Source organism: Hemiscyllium ocellatum, chromosome 20, assembly GCF_020745735.1.
Source record: "Hemiscyllium ocellatum isolate sHemOce1 chromosome 20, sHemOce1.pat.X.cur, whole genome shotgun sequence".
Classification (NCBI taxonomy): domain Eukaryota; kingdom Metazoa; phylum Chordata; class Chondrichthyes; order Orectolobiformes; family Hemiscylliidae; genus Hemiscyllium; species Hemiscyllium ocellatum.
In genome coordinates, this window is record NC_083420.1 from 4,087,479 (window position 1) to 4,103,171 (window position 15,693).

At 39.3% G+C, this 15,693-nt stretch overlaps 1 protein-coding gene across 2 annotated transcripts in view; it reads right to left on the bottom strand.

Annotated features, from left to right (window-relative positions):
- Positions 1-15,693, bottom strand: part of abcc1 (ATP-binding cassette, sub-family C (CFTR/MRP), member 1) — a 104,339-nt gene that overhangs the window by 43,996 nt on the left and 44,650 nt on the right. Inside the window, exons 7-13 of one of the 2 annotated variants that reach the window (XM_060840425.1) lie at positions 15,496-15,627; positions 15,159-15,383; positions 10,888-11,065; positions 9,859-10,020; positions 7,737-7,829; positions 5,647-5,850; positions 823-969 (exon numbers count right to left, since the gene is read on the bottom strand). In XM_060840425.1, coding sequence (XP_060696408.1) covers positions 823-969; positions 5,647-5,850; positions 7,737-7,829; positions 9,859-10,020; positions 10,888-11,065; positions 15,159-15,383; positions 15,496-15,627 — 1,141 coding nt within the window. Of the gene's footprint in view, positions 1-822; positions 970-5,646; positions 5,851-7,736; positions 7,830-9,858; positions 10,021-10,887; positions 11,066-15,158; positions 15,387-15,495; positions 15,628-15,693 lie in introns of both variants that reach the window. The other variant, XM_060840424.1, reaches the window with a different exon arrangement.

Consider the following 15,693-nt stretch of genomic DNA (forward strand, 5'->3'; position numbering starts at 1 on the left):
GAGCTGCCTTCTTGAACCACTTCAGTCTACCTGCTGTGGGTTGACCTACAATGCCATTAGGGAGGAAATTCCAGAAGTTTGACCCAGCAACACTAAATGAACGGCAATATATTTCCAAGTTAGGATAGTGAATGGCTTGGAGGGGAACTTGCAGAGGATGGTGTTTCCATGTACCTGCTGCCCTTGCCCTTCTCGATGCAAGTGGCCATTGGTTTGGAAGATGTTCTCAAAGGACCTTTGGTGATTTTCAGCAGTGCATCTTGTAGATGGCATATATGCTGCTGAGTGCCAGTGATGGAGGGAGTAGGTGATTGTGGATGTAATGCCAATCAAGCTGCCTGCTTTGTCCTGGATGGCGTCAAGCTTCTGGAGAATTTATTGGAGCTGCACTCATCCAGGCAAGTAGGGAGTATTCCATCAAACTCCGGACTTGTGTCTTGTAGATGCTGGACAGGCTTTTTCTGGAGAGGAGTTTCTCACTACAGTACTCCTAGCCTCTGATCAGCTCTTTTGGCCACTGTTTGCGGCAAATCCATTTGAGTTTCTGGTCAATAGTAACTCCTAGGATATTGATAGTGGAGGATTCATTGATGGTAACACCATTGAATATCAAAGGGCATTAGTCAGATTGTATCTTATTGGCGATGGTCATTGCCTGGCATTCGAGTGGTATGAATGTTACTTGCCACTTGTCAGTCCCTGCCAGAATAGTGTCTTCAGTCAATACCAGACAGACAGACACACACACACACACACACACACACTTTATCAGGATATCATTGATATAAATACATGCTTACAACAATCGAAGCATTTACTTACTTGAACTAAACTGCTAATGACCATAGGGAGCATATTGAGTGGAAATCTAAGAATGTTAAAAAGTGCCAATGAAACAAAAGCTTTCTGGGCATCCAACACATTCTTCTCATCTATAAGTACGTACACTGCAAATGTAGACAAAGCAACCTATACAAAATGAAAGGGAAACAAGATGCAAAAGATTAAGTTCATACAATCCTATAGATGTTGAGATATTGCATGAAAATTAATTGGACTTATTAATTTACAAAACATGGAAATGTTTCTATTGTCAGGAAACCAACAATTTTATGCCCAAGGTTATCTGATACAAATCTACTTCTTGATCAGCAATGTGTTGCCAAGTTGTTGTGGTTCTGCTCGCCGAGCTGGAAGTTTTTGCTGCAAACGTTTCGTTCCCTGGCTAGGGAACATCATCAGTGCTGTTGGAGCCTCGTGTGAAGCGCTGCTTTGGTGTTTCTTCCGGTATTTATATTGGTTTGTTCTTGCCGCTTCTGGGTGTCAGTTTCAGCTGCAGTGATTTGTATTTGGGGTCCAGGTCAATGTGTCTGTTGATGGATGTTCTTGCCGTTTCCGGGTGTCAGTTTCAGCTGTAGTGGTTTGTATATGGTGTCCAGGTCAATGTGTCTATTGATGGAGTTTGGGGATGAATGCCATGCTTCTAGGAATTCTCTGGCTGTTCTCTGTCTGGCTTGTCCTATGATAGTGGTGTTTTCCCAGTCAAATTCATGTTGCTGGTTGTCTGAGTGTATGGCTACTAGAGATAGCTGGTCGTGTCGTTTTGTGGCTAGCTGATGTACAAAACTATCATAGGACAAGCCAGACAGAGAACAGCCAGAGAATTCCTAGAAGGATGGCATTCATCCCCAAACTCCATCAATAGACACATTGACCTGGACACCATATATAAACCACTACAGCTGAAACTGACACCCGGAAACGGCAAGAACATCCATCAACAGACACATCGACCTGGACCCCAGATACAAATCACTGCAGCTGAAACTGACACCCGGAAGCGGCAAGAACAAACCAATATAAATACCGGAAGAAACATCAAAGCAGCGCTTCACACGAGGCTCCAACAGCACTGATGATGTTCCCTAGCCAGGGAACGAAACGTTTGCAGCGAAAACTTCCAGCTCGGCGAGCAGAACCACAACAACGGATACCCGAGCTACAAATCTTCAATCAGATTTTAAAGTGTTGCCAAGTACTCGAGGTCAGAATATCATAGAAGTGTAACAGTGCAAAAGGAGATTGTCCAGCCACTGTAGCTACAACAGCTCTTCAAATTGGTATTAACTACAAACAATTTCCTGTCTTTTCCCCATACCACTGCATGTTATTTGGTTAGAAGTAATCACCCAATATACCCTCTTGAATGCCTCACATCTTAATTAGCAGCATACTCTAACAAAAACAAGCCAGTAAATTATTGCTAGATGGTAGGATTACATCTTGAAAAGCAAAACTAAGGCAAATTATGTATATTAAAAACAAACTTTACAACAAAACTAGAATTTGATCTTGGAGCACTAATTACAAAGTTCAGTCTGGCATTTTAAAGTCGTAGCCATTTACTCTCGAGTTACAGGGATGGTGATGGTGGTGAATTGGATAGTCACACTCACTAAATCATATCTCACACAGTGTTTCTTGTTCAACAGCTTTCCAAATGAGTTTCCATCATTAACGCACGGTGGAGTGTGCCTTTATAGTTTATGGTGCTGGTCAATTTTGGCTGGCCTATTCTTTTCTGACATTTCTTTAGCAGTTGGCAGTTAAGGGCAACTAGGGAGGAGTTATAAATGATGAACCAGCCAGCAACACCCACATTGCATGAGCAAAAGAAAATGCAAAGAGTTAACCACACTTGGGCATAGGTTTATGGTGAGAAGGGAAGGTATAAAAGGGACATAAGGGGCAACTTTTTCATGCAGAGGGTGGTGCATGTATAGAATGAGCTGCCAGAGGAAGTGGAGGAGGCTGGTACAATTGCAACATTTAAAAGGCATCTGGATGGCTATATTGTTAGGAAGAGTTTAAGAGGGATGTGGGTCAGGTGCTGGCAGGTGGGACTAGATTGGCTTGGGATATATCTGGTCGGCATGGATGAGTTGGATCAAAGGATCCATTTCTATGCTGTAGAACTCCATGACTGTGTCCAGAATCACACCGTGGCCAGACAGAAGGATAGTAGATTTTCTTCCCTAAAAGGACATTGGTAAACCTTGCAACAATTAATTCATGGTCATTATTATTCGGACTGGCTTTAATTTGAATTTAGGTTCCATCTCCTCCCACAGCATTAGCTGCCATATTAGTAACAAAATAACATTACCAATAACACTTGCAGAAGATAATGATTTAGTGCAAAGGTCAGTGGACTAGGAATCTAGTAGCCAAAGTCACAGGAACTGGTGGTATCTGAACTCAATCAATCTGAAATTGAAAACCAGTTTTAGGAGGAGATGTGACCATCAGACCTAATATGATTCGTATAAAAACCCTATCTGATCCATTAATCTCCTTAGGGGAAGGAACCTACTGTTCTTAGTCACTCTGGTCCACGTTACCCCAGACCCATAACAAACATGGTTGACTCAAGTACCCTAGAAATGAATGGGTTGCTGGGCCATGTCAGTGGTTAATTAAGAATGGGCAACAAATACTGGTCTGGATTCCCACATCCCATGAAAGATTTAAAAAAAAACCAATAGCACCACTTCCCCTCAATGCTGAGTGAGGACACAATCAAATCCATCTAACGATACCATGGACAAATAATTTGTAACTTAAGTACACTGGAGCTGCTGAGTGCAAGGTTCAAAAGTCTCATGTTAAAAAAAGGAGAAAATAAATCTTAAGTATAAATGTTGAAACCACATGCATAATACGCAGTTCAGAAAAACTCAGATTAATGCCCCAACATAGGCAAATAATCCCCAAGACCCAGTTTTGCTCCTTACATAGTCAGTAAAAGGTGCGTCATAAGTCCTGTCTTACGTAAACCTCGCTACATCTCTTCCGATTTATTGAACAGAACCCTGCTGTATAAACTATATTAGACAGTAATTAGATGGTCGGAATCACATCAGTTATTTTAAAAGTCAAAGCAACACACAGACACACTGCTGCAGAACCCACTGATTTTAACATTTATCCTTCATTATGTCCCCTATAATAAACAAGCTCTTAAAATAGGTCTAGAATTCTTTCCAGTCATAAATTCACTGCTCAAGACAACACTTTACCAGTATAATATATTGCAGGCAGTGACATATCTCTGCTGTGCATACTTTAACCTAATGTAGACATAAAATCTCATCAACTTTTATACAGGACATCTCTTATCGATTTTAACAAATATATACAAAGATTATCTAATCCTTTGCCACTTCTGTTGTCTTAATTGAAAAAAAAATCAAACTGGAAAAATATATTATAAATACATTAGAACGCTCTCTTCAAAAGAGATTTTTAAAACACAGTCTTTATGTTGAGACACTTCACATTCCAGAGATGAATAAGATCACCTTAAGGGATTACATTAACTAAATTGTGTTGCCTAACATTGCAAAAGTGGCATTTGAAAATGTACAGCACAAAAGCAATTGATGAGATTTAATATGAATGATTCAACTTTTGCAGTAACATGTAGCACCAAACTCCAAGTAAAAATACTCCATAAGTCAAAATAGATGCCTGTGCCCGTCATTGTCCCACTGTTTCAATGCAATTCATTTGCACGGAAAGTACTTGAAAAACAGAATAATAACATTAATTTCCAAACAATTTACACCAAGTTATAATGCCCTTATGCGTAAAATATTTTTGTTCAATATTCATCATCACATTTTTTATACATACAACAAAACCAATGGTCTTATGGTAGTATTCAGAGTGAATTCCTAACTAATTTAAAAGGGAGTTTGATAGACACACTGAAAACATTTAGGAACACCTTAATCAGTTAGGACTTTTATTAATTTTTCTCTGCATTTTTGTTAGCTGTGGTTAGCACATCTTCAAACTGCAGCTATTCCAGCACAAATGTAATCATCCCTTTGTTACGGACAAATACTGTAACAATACCTTGGGGAAGCTGTAGGTTCAAGTGGGCATGTAGTCAATATGACATCTGGTTTATTTAATTATAGGTGTCATGAGGCATAAGAAAGGTCTGGCATTTTTATGGTTAGGCTGTCTGTGAAACTGAAAGTGGCAGGAGTAGGCTGCATTATTCAGATATAAACAGCCTACAGGGATGGAAACAACTTCAGTTAGTCAGGAAGTCTTTGGTAGTTTGTGAATTTCTATAACTCTCCAGCCTAAGGATTTGATTGTCAGTGTAATTCAAAAGGTGTAAAACTGAAGTCATGGATAAAAGGACCACGGAAAAAAAAATCAAGTAAAATTGAAAATAGATTGGAAAACATCGCTCATGCAGTTCTTAGAACAAAACCGTGCAAGTTTATCTAAGCATTGTTGAAAAAGTGTCTATTTAATTCTTGTTATCAACCTTAAATAAATCTGACTACTGTTTTACTGAGAATACAAATTATTTTGAAAGACAATCTTAAAAAAAAGTTGTACAGTACTAATTTGTTGGTTTTATTAATTTGTGGTTTTCTTGCATTTGATTTTTAGTCAACATTTGTGCTACTCCTATTACAGTTCTAACCAATGATATAAAATAATGGCCTTGGAGAAACATCAATGCCATACAATTTTCCAAATAAGCAAACCGGTATCTTAACCATTTTGGATAAAATAAAATCTGGCCCAAAGTCCAAACAATCAAAACTGCAATGTACTCACCAGAAATGGTGCACAGACCCAAGTGAAAGTTGAAACTGCTGAGAGATAGGCAGCATTTTTGAGCACTTTGAGTTCCTTCTCCCTAATTTGCAGCACCTTCTCCTTGAATGCCAGCTCCCAAGCATATAGCTTTAACACTCTTATTCCATTTAGAATCTCATTCATCAGTTTGATACGATTGTCCTTCTCTTTCATCTGCGTAACCTGGTATTAAAACAATAAAGTTATGTACTTAATCAGACGAAATGGCTCACCTTTCTATTTTATGAAACATTACCAATGTGCTGAAAATACTTGGGCATGGCAGTAGAGAGAGAAACACAGCTAACATTCCAAGTTGAATACAACTGTAGTTCAGAATTGGAAGCCCATCACATTTCTACTTTGCTTGCCACTGAAAGCAGTTGGGGAAAAAAATATAAAAGGTTGGAATTCTGTACAGGTGCAAGAGATAAAACCATAAAGGTATAATGCAATAAAATGCCTTCTCATGTAGAGAGTTTTTAAAATTTTACCCATTTCATATATTAAATGATTTTCAGTAATTTGAAGAATCCCCATGCATTACTCAAATATCTCAGAACTAGAGCATGATGTGGATGCTTTAGCATCAACCTGGTCTCGTTCAGATTGGCAAATCTGGGCAAGTGTAGCTAGTTATAAACTCTAAAGTTGGGGGGCAGTTCCAATTGTTTTAATAACCGGCTTTGGGCTTTGACAAAGTGCAATCTTAACAGTGCAACAGAGCAGTGCAGAAAGAAAGAAGAATCTCTTCATACACCACATCCTCAGTGATTTTATATATCTGAGTTCCAGTTATGGTAAAGATTTGTGAAAGGACTTGTTTGCATTGCAAAGAATCAGAAATGTAATAAGAACATAAAATACACACATCAACTCTTCTAAAAAAAAACACAGACAGCTCCAGATTCTGTGACATGATTAGTTTCATATGAAGATAATGCACTGATGACGCACTCAAGTCATTTACAATGTAACTGGAGCTATTAACCTGAAGTCCAAGATGAAATTAGCAGTCCCACCCACATTAATGTTAGTATGGTAAAAATGTGACATTCGAGTCAGATGTACAGCACGGACACAGACCTTTCAGTCCAACACATCTATGCCAACCAGAAGTCCTCACCTAATCTAGTCCCATTTGCCAGCACTCAGCCCCCTAAAATCTCCAATTCAGATATCCCTCCACAAGCCTTTTAAATGTTGTAATTGCACCAGCCTCCACCATTTCCTCTGGCAACTCATTCCATAGATGCACTACCCTCTGCATGAAAAAGTTGCCCCCAAAGTCCCTTTTAAATCTTTCCCCTCTCACCCAAAACCTATGCCCTCTAGCTCTGGACTCTCCCAATCCAGGGGAAAGACTTTGTCTATTTACCCTATCCATGCCCTTCAATTTTATAAACCTCTATAAAAGGTCACCCCTCAGCCTCCGAAGGTCCAGGGAAAACAGCCCCAACCTGTTCAGTCTCTCCCTATAACTCAAACCCTCCAACCTGACAACATCCTTACTAATCTTTTCTGAACCCTTTCAAGTTTCACAACATCCTTCTGATCGGAGGGAGACATAATGAAAGAGAAAGCACAATGGGGCATGAAGTACTCTATTTAACTTAGTTAAATAAAACATTTTCTCAGAAGGCTTTGCAGATGTCAGAAAGCTTGTAAAAGGACACAAGACATTTACAGTCCACTATTTCAGGTTAAATTTTAATTTTTTATTTTATTAGTTACACTGTTATGGAATGTAAGAGAGTTCTATTATCAAACAAGGTAAATGTATAAAGATAGTAAAATAAATAAATTTAACAAAACTCAAAACTTCATTAAAAAGCAGAAAATCCTGGAAATACTCAGCAAGTCCAGCAGCATATGTGGGAGACACAAAGCTTTTTGGTTTTTCTTGTCGCCTCAACCTCTTCCTGTGGATTAAAACTGAAGTTTCCGCCTCTGTTCAAGTCTGAATAAGTCATATTGACCTGAAACCTTAACTCTGTTTCTCTCCACATCTGCTAAAAAGACCCAAGTATCTCCAGCATCCATAGTATTTTGCAATTGCATTGTTGTACCTGGAAGTTTTTAGTTTTCATTGCAATCACACCATTTACGGGGACAAGGAGAATCATAACTGCCACACCTGCTAGCACAGAAGGTCCCAGATTCTGAAGTACAAAAATATTAAAATTATCAGCAATATTTACATAAGATTTCTACACTTGTTTAAAAGTTGTGTTATATTCTGCAATGAAAATCAACACACCAGTTTTGGAATCCATACTGTTTTATTTGGTAAAACATGAGGATTTCATTTCTAAATAACTGCTAGTATTTGAAGAAAAAGAGCACAACTGAAGTTGTTACATAACATCAGAACTTCATTCCTTCCAATTTAGATTAATCTAATCCAAATATTCTTTCCTAGAAATTAGGAAGTTATAAATATTTCCCCAAATCTCTCAACCGGTAGAAATTTTAGCATTACCCAAACATTTTTACCAAACTTGATTTGCAAAACATCATAGATGTTGTTGCGACTCTTTAAAAGTAGATTTTCAGTAAGGTATAAGAGAAACCTTGGACAAGGACTCCAGTTATAATTCCAGGATAGTTTTCAGGTGAGCTTGGCAAATATACACAGGAGTGGAGTAGGACTTCAGAGGTCATTAATTCTAACAATGTCATTCCCAGAAGGAATGAAGTGCAGAAAGTTTTGATTGTAAATATAGATCCAATCCAGTTGTTGAGACAGAAAGCTAAGATATATTCCTTTGCAGATGTATAGTAATAAATTGACTATTCTGGTCTTAAAGCTCCTTTGGCCCCAATGTTACAGGTATTCCCTATACATTTGCACTCACATTACTAATAGACACATGCTCTTTTTTAACCATTAAAAAGATATTAACAGTGCGATTACCCAGACACTAACTTCAACTATTTCACAGAAGAATTGATTACTACCTTTAAATTTATCTTTCTCTGGAAAACAAGGCAACAGCCCCTCAATCCTTCCCCTTTTAGATTCAATAAATCATTTTGTTCTCTGCTTCCCTGAAGAGGCTCCACAATAAACACCTTTAAAATCTCATTATCTCCCCACTTTATTTCTCCTTTCATACCAGCCAGCATCTCCCTTTCCTTCATTACATAAATCAGTCATTTCTCTTACGATTCTATCCTCACTTCATAGTTCATGCATTTGCTTCCCATACTATATTTTGCTCACACAGTTTGTAGTTGGTTTCTTTTCCCTTGAGGGATCTGCAATTTTGTCTTCACAATTCGGCACCTGCCATTACAGCGATGGTCTCAAATCCAATGCCAGCAGAAGCTACACCTACCTTCATTTTCCATTTCATTATCCACTACCAACTTTCAACCCCTCGTTGGGCACAATAAACAATGGCCAATAATTGTGGTAGCAGGGGACAAGGGAGGGCCTACTCACCGAGCTTTTTTTTCCCTCTTTTCATTCATGGGGATGAGGGCATCACTGGCTAGGCCAGCATTTATTGCCAGAGGGCAGTTTAAGAGTCAACCACATTGCTGTGGGTTGGAGTCGCATGTATTCCAGACCACTAAAGGATGGCAGATTACCTTCCTTAAAAAGGCACTAGTGAACCAGATGTTTTTTTTCCAACAATCGTCAATGGATTTGTGGTCATCATTTGGCTTTTAATTTCAGATTTTCACTGAATTCAAATTCCACCATTCAGAGTGGTGGGATTCAATTGGGTGCCCAGAACAGGAGTTGAATTAACATTCCAGCAATAGCACAATCACTTCCCTTGTAAGATGGAGGCCCATCTAAACCAAGTTGCATCTTTCAAGAATTTCAAAGCTGGTAACAACAAAACAAGATCTCTATTATAGCACACTATATATAGCATGCACACATGCACGAATACAAGTTAAACATCACAAATAAACATGCAGGAGCAGCACAAGGTAAAGAACCTAAATCTATGTCAGTCTTCATAGCAATGAGGATTTGATCACAGGAGCAAGGATGTTTTGCTGCAATTGTACAGGGTTTTGGTGAGACCACACTTGCATTTCAATGACAAAGAGTGAAGTTGGTAAAACAGAAACTTCATCTATCCAAAAATATAAAAGAATTTAACAACTCTGGGTAAATGTTGTTTTAACAAACAACTGCCCAGGGGACAGAAGGAACACCAGATTAATTACCTGCCACAGAAAGTACATAGCCAGGATCACCTGAAGTGGTGCAGACCAGATCATGTTTAAGTAAGTTATCAAATCCATGAACTTCTGTGCATCCACAGACATCAAGTTTACAATTTCCCCAACAGTAGATGTTTTCCTTGCTGCATTGGAAATTACTAGTGCCTTTGTACAGGGAAACAAAAACTGATTACTCAAAAAATCATCCTTTCAGTGATCCAAAGAACATTTGATATGTACAATGAAATGTAAACAATTCTATTTAAACAGCAATCTAAACTAATAAGTTCAACCACTTAAAGCTTTATAACTAACATTTCAAGAAGTGTAATAACTATTCTGTAGAAGTAAATAGATTCAAATAATAAAAAAAGGTAATTAGCAGATTTCTTTACTCAGAATTCCTCTGTTTAAAGAAACTCACTTTGTCTGGGAAGCAAAATAAACAGAGCTTGACAGCATTTATAAGTCATTTGCTTCATAATCTTTACTACTCATTTTTAAGTGTTTTCAAAAAGGTTAACTAATTAATTTTGAATTCCTTGTAAGAAAAAATAATACAAGATTGGATTGGGAGCCTTGCACTTGAAGATGCAGTTTTAAAACTACATGGTTCCATCCAATCTTGGAACATAATTTTCCACAGTAAACTTAAAATGTATTCAAGTTACCGAATCAAGAAACTATCCATGCCTCAATAACTAAATGCTATAAATTCGGTGTTTTATGATCTTGTTTCAAAACCACCTTAAGAAACAGTGCTTCAAAAAGCTCCAAATAAACCTGTTGGACTATAACCTGGTGTTGTATGATTTTTAACTTTGTCGAATAATCACAAGTGGTGAACTTACTTATATTAGAATATATAACAGAACTACAGATTTCCTACTCAGAATAGCTGCCTCATTACTGATTAATAATTCTGCCAACAGTTTAACATTTTCACATTATTCTATTAAAATTATCAAAAGGGACTATTGGCATGGTTTTTTCATATTTCTTTCTACCCAAAGTAGCGTAACAAACCTGTACCTTTCTATAAACAGCTCCGATAATAGCAGTTTTTAGTCTCATTCCAGTGACAAAACAAATTTGGAAGTATTGATGAAGAAAGAGAGTCTGGATAAATGCACATAAAAATAGTAGCACAACATAAAAGTAGCCTTGCCAGCTTGGCGCCTTGTCATTATTGATGAACTGCAAAAGCAACCTATCAAAAAAAAGAACAAAGAAGTGCTTAAATGCCTAGGGTTATATCCAGCTTCACAGCAATTAATTTAATATTACATTATGTCACTAAGTACGTAGACATAATTTAAAACAATTATGAATAGCAAGAGCCAAATTTCAACTAAAAATATTGTAGTGGTCAAGGACAAAGGCACATAAAGGATTAATTCAGATTATACTGCTTGCATCACAGAACAATGACAGAAGATGCTTAAAAAGTTACTATCGACCTTCCTTGGCAATGATGCCATGCACTCCCAGGCCACTAACTGAAAAAAACATTGACTGTGGATATGGTGTTCAGTGCGAGACCAAGCTCCAACTCCTGTTACTTATTTCCTCCTGTACAACAATATCCCTCATGACCCCACCTCAACTTAGGAGCCAAAATTTATTATCTGGGCTTCTATACCAACTAGAATCCAGTACTTCTAATGTTCCCCTTTCTAATTTCCCCAATGCTTGCAGTACAACATAATCAGCTCAAGAACAGTGCTAGTGTCATATCCTATCTCAATAACACATTAACTTGCTAACTTAGTCGTTCCCTGGCAGTTTACATGATTAAAATTTAAAATAGTTATAAAAACAGAAATTGCTGGACAAACTCAGCACGTCTGGCTGCACCAGTGGATAGGGAAACAGAATTAACATTCAGGACCATGGACCGTTCTACAGACGTACTTCTTCAAAACGGTTATCTCACGTTTGAAGAACCTTTTCAGCCTTGCCTTTGCCTACAATTTTGGTCTCCTTCACACATCGCGGTCTTGGGAACCTGTTTTTTGGTACATTGTCTTTAAGTAGATCACTGGTGTCAGAGCAGGCCAAGTAAGTCAGCCTTACTATTTGGAACTCCTTTCCTTAGTCACTCTGCCTCTCTACCTCTCCATTTTACTTTAAAAATGTCCTCAGATTCATATTTTGCATCCGAGCGTTCACTAACTTCTCTAAACTGTTTCACTAATAGTTTGGGATTGATCCATCTTAGTCATTCCTTTCTATAGTGCACTGGGTAATTTGTATAGGAAAAGCATTCCATAAATGTAAGTTAGTTATGCCCGATATATCAGTTGGAGCTTAAGCATGTTGTTCAAGTGCACGGGCAGGGCAAATACACTTGAAAAGCAGGAAGAATAACTCAGAAGGCAAATAGTATGCTACATTGCGATAGAGTGATTAGAGTACAAAAGTAAAAGATGGTATTAGTGAAGTCACATCTGTACAGGTGTGTGTAAATTTGATCTCCTTGTCCAATGGAAGACATACCTGCCTCAGAGGGAGAACAACAAAAGCTTACTAGCTCGACTCTTGGGTTGAGCGGTTGTATTGAGTAAATTCCCTAGAATTTAACATTGACGTGATCTAATTTACATATACAAAACATTAAAGGATTAATAGAACAGAATTAGAGAAAATGTTTCTCCAGCTGAGATATTTAGAACTTGGGCTCAAAGATCTGCAGTCAATAATGTCCACCCCCACTAGGGCAGTCTCAAAGCTCTCCACTTCTTCCTGGAGAAAGGGTCTGAACCGTCTCCATCCACGACCAACCTCCTCCATCTGGCCGAGCTCATCTCACCCTGAATAGCTTCTTTTACACTCCTCTTTCCTCAGGTCAAAAAGGTAGCCATGGATACCCACATGGGCCCAGTGACACCATTCTCTTTGTGGGTTATGTGGAACATTGCTTGTTTCAGTCCTTTCAAGCCACCACTCAACTTTCTCCACGATAATCAATTATATCATTGTTGCTGCTTCTCTCTCTTTTTCAGAATTAGAAAAGATTATCAATTTCACTTCCAATTTCCACACCACACTCACCTGATCCATCTCTGACTCCACCTATTCATTCCTTGAAATCTGTTTCCATTTCTGGGGTTAGGCTGGCCATCAGTATCCACTATAAACCCAGTGACTCCCTTGACTACATATCACCACACTTTGCTTCCTGTGAAGATTCTCTTCCACTCTCCCATCATCTCTGCCACATCTGAACTGATGAAGCCAACCTCAAAAAGGGGATTCCAAAACATCCACTTTTGTCCTCAAACGAGGATTCCCCAGCACCCAAGATAACAAGGCCCTCAGCCAGATCCAAATTATCTCCCACACTTCAGCCCTCACCTTCTCTCTTACCTTCCACAACAGAAAAAGGGATCCCCTTGTCCTCAACCATGTAACCAGCATCCGCATGAGATTCATCAGCCACTATATCTGCCACCTCCAGCATGATGCCACCACCAGACATATTCCCTTCCACTTCCCTGTCAGCCATCTACAAGGATAATTCTCTCCGGGACACTGTGATCCACTCCGAACACCCCCAAGGCACCTTCCCCTGCAACCACAGAAGGTGTAACACGTGCTTCCTTACTTCTTCCCTCTTCAGCTGAGATATACCTTCCAAGTGAAGCAACACTTTACCTGCACTTCACTCAAGAAGGAGAAAGTGAGGACTGCAGGTGCTGGAGATTACAATCAAGATCAGAGTGGTTCTGGAAAAGCACAGCAGGTCAGGCAGCAAAGGAGCAGAAAAAAATAAACGTTGTGGGCAAAAACCCTTCATCAGGAATGAAGCTGGCAACCCTCGGGGATTAAGAAATAAATGAGAGGGGGGATGGGGCTGGGGAGAAGGTAGCTGAGAGATAGCCCAGCCCCACCCCCTTCCCATTTATCTCTCCATTCCAGAGGCTCTCATCCTCAATCCTGATGAAGGGCTTTTGCCCAAAACGTCGATTTTCCTGCTCCTCGGATGCTGCCTGAACTGCTGTGCTTTTCCAGCACCACTCTAAACTTGACTGTACTTCATGCAAATCTAGTCTACAGCATTCACTGCTCACACTGAGGAAAAGAAGCGTTGACTGAGTGACTCCTTCACAGAACACCTACATCCCACCCATAAACAAAAAGAGACCCAGAGCTTCCAGTTGCCTGCCATTTCAACACACCCTGTCCCCTGGCCAACATCGCTGTCTCAGGCTTGGTGCAGTGTTCCAGCGCAGCTCAGTGCAAGCTGGAAGAACAGCACCTCATTTCCCTACAGCCTTCTGGACTCGATATCAAGTTCAACAACTTAGGGCTTGAGGCACCTTCACCCATGTCCTTACCCCAACCCCCACACACCAGGCCTTGTTATCACATGGTCTACTATTATACACTACCCATTGCTATCCACTAATAGTTCCCATTAGCAGCCATTCTTTCACCTAGGCTGACCATTATTCGCTCCTGTGCCTGTCCAACAGTTCTTCTCTGTTTGGGCTCTAATCTCTAACCCCACTTATCGCTTACTCTGTACGCCGCACCCCCACCAATCCTCTGCATAAAAATCAACTTTTTCCTCACTATCATCAGGTCTGATGAAGGGTCACTGGACCCGAAATGGCACAGTGGCTCAGCGGTTAGCACTGCTGCATCACAGCACCAGCGACTTGGGTTCAATTCCAGCCTCGTGTGTCTGTCCGGAGTTTCCATCCTTTGGGTGCTCCGGCTTCCTCCCACGGTCCAAAGATGTGCAGGTTAGGGTGGATTGACCATGCTAAATTGTGCAAAGTGTCCAGGGATGTGCAGGCGAGGTGGATTAACCAAGGGGAAATAGCAGGGATTGAGGGGGTTTGGGGTGTGGGCAGGAGGGAATGCTTTTCAGAGGGTCGGTGCATACTCGACGGTTGGAATGGCCTGGTTCCACATTGTAGGGATTCCATGAAACATTAATTCTGCTTTCTCTCCACAGATGCTACCGGACTTGCTGAACTTTTCCAGCAGTTTCTGATTTCTAGTATCCACAGCTCTTTAGGGCTTTTAAGTACAGTCAGTTCGGCTATAATGCAGTAGTTCTGTTCTTGTGCAACCCCATCTCATAAGAAAATCATGTAATAGCAGCACCATTTAAATTAATGGGACCAGAATCGCATTATAACCAATACATGCTTTAAAAGTTTGCGCTTTAGAAACAATGTCACCAACCATGTTATAGCAAATTTGCTATAACGAAATGCGCTTTATTGCAGAACAACCTGTATAGAAATCGATTTGCCTTTTATTGTTTTTCTTACAATTGTGCAACTTACTTCAGAATTTCAGGGCTGGCAAACATCAGTAAATCATGAATAACCTTATACAAAAAGCTGATCATAAAATAAGGGCCAAAGGTTCTACATAATGCTTTCAGCAGTGAAGGCTGCAAATTCTTTCTCTTCTTTAAAATTAGAACTTGCGTTTCACCAGGTTCCTCTGAACTCTCGGGTTCCTTTTCAGTTCTGTTCTTCTGAGGAGAGTATACCATTTCACTTTGTCTACTTCAAATGAAAACAAAATTTCTTAAACATTACTTGGCACATAAGAATTCCATTTACAGAAATAATTTTAGTCATGAACAACATTTATAAAGTACTCTTTACCCATTACCTGGTTTTCTTAAAACATTCCTTCTCCCATTCTTCAACTAAACGTGGCACAATAATTTTAGATTTATCCTTCTTTTTTAAGGACCATAAATCATCTGGTTCCAATGGCCGTTTATATCCCAAAACGGTCATCCTGAAGTAATGCAAGAAATGTATTAATGGGTCATCTTTTCTCCAAAAAAAAATAAAGAATCAAAGA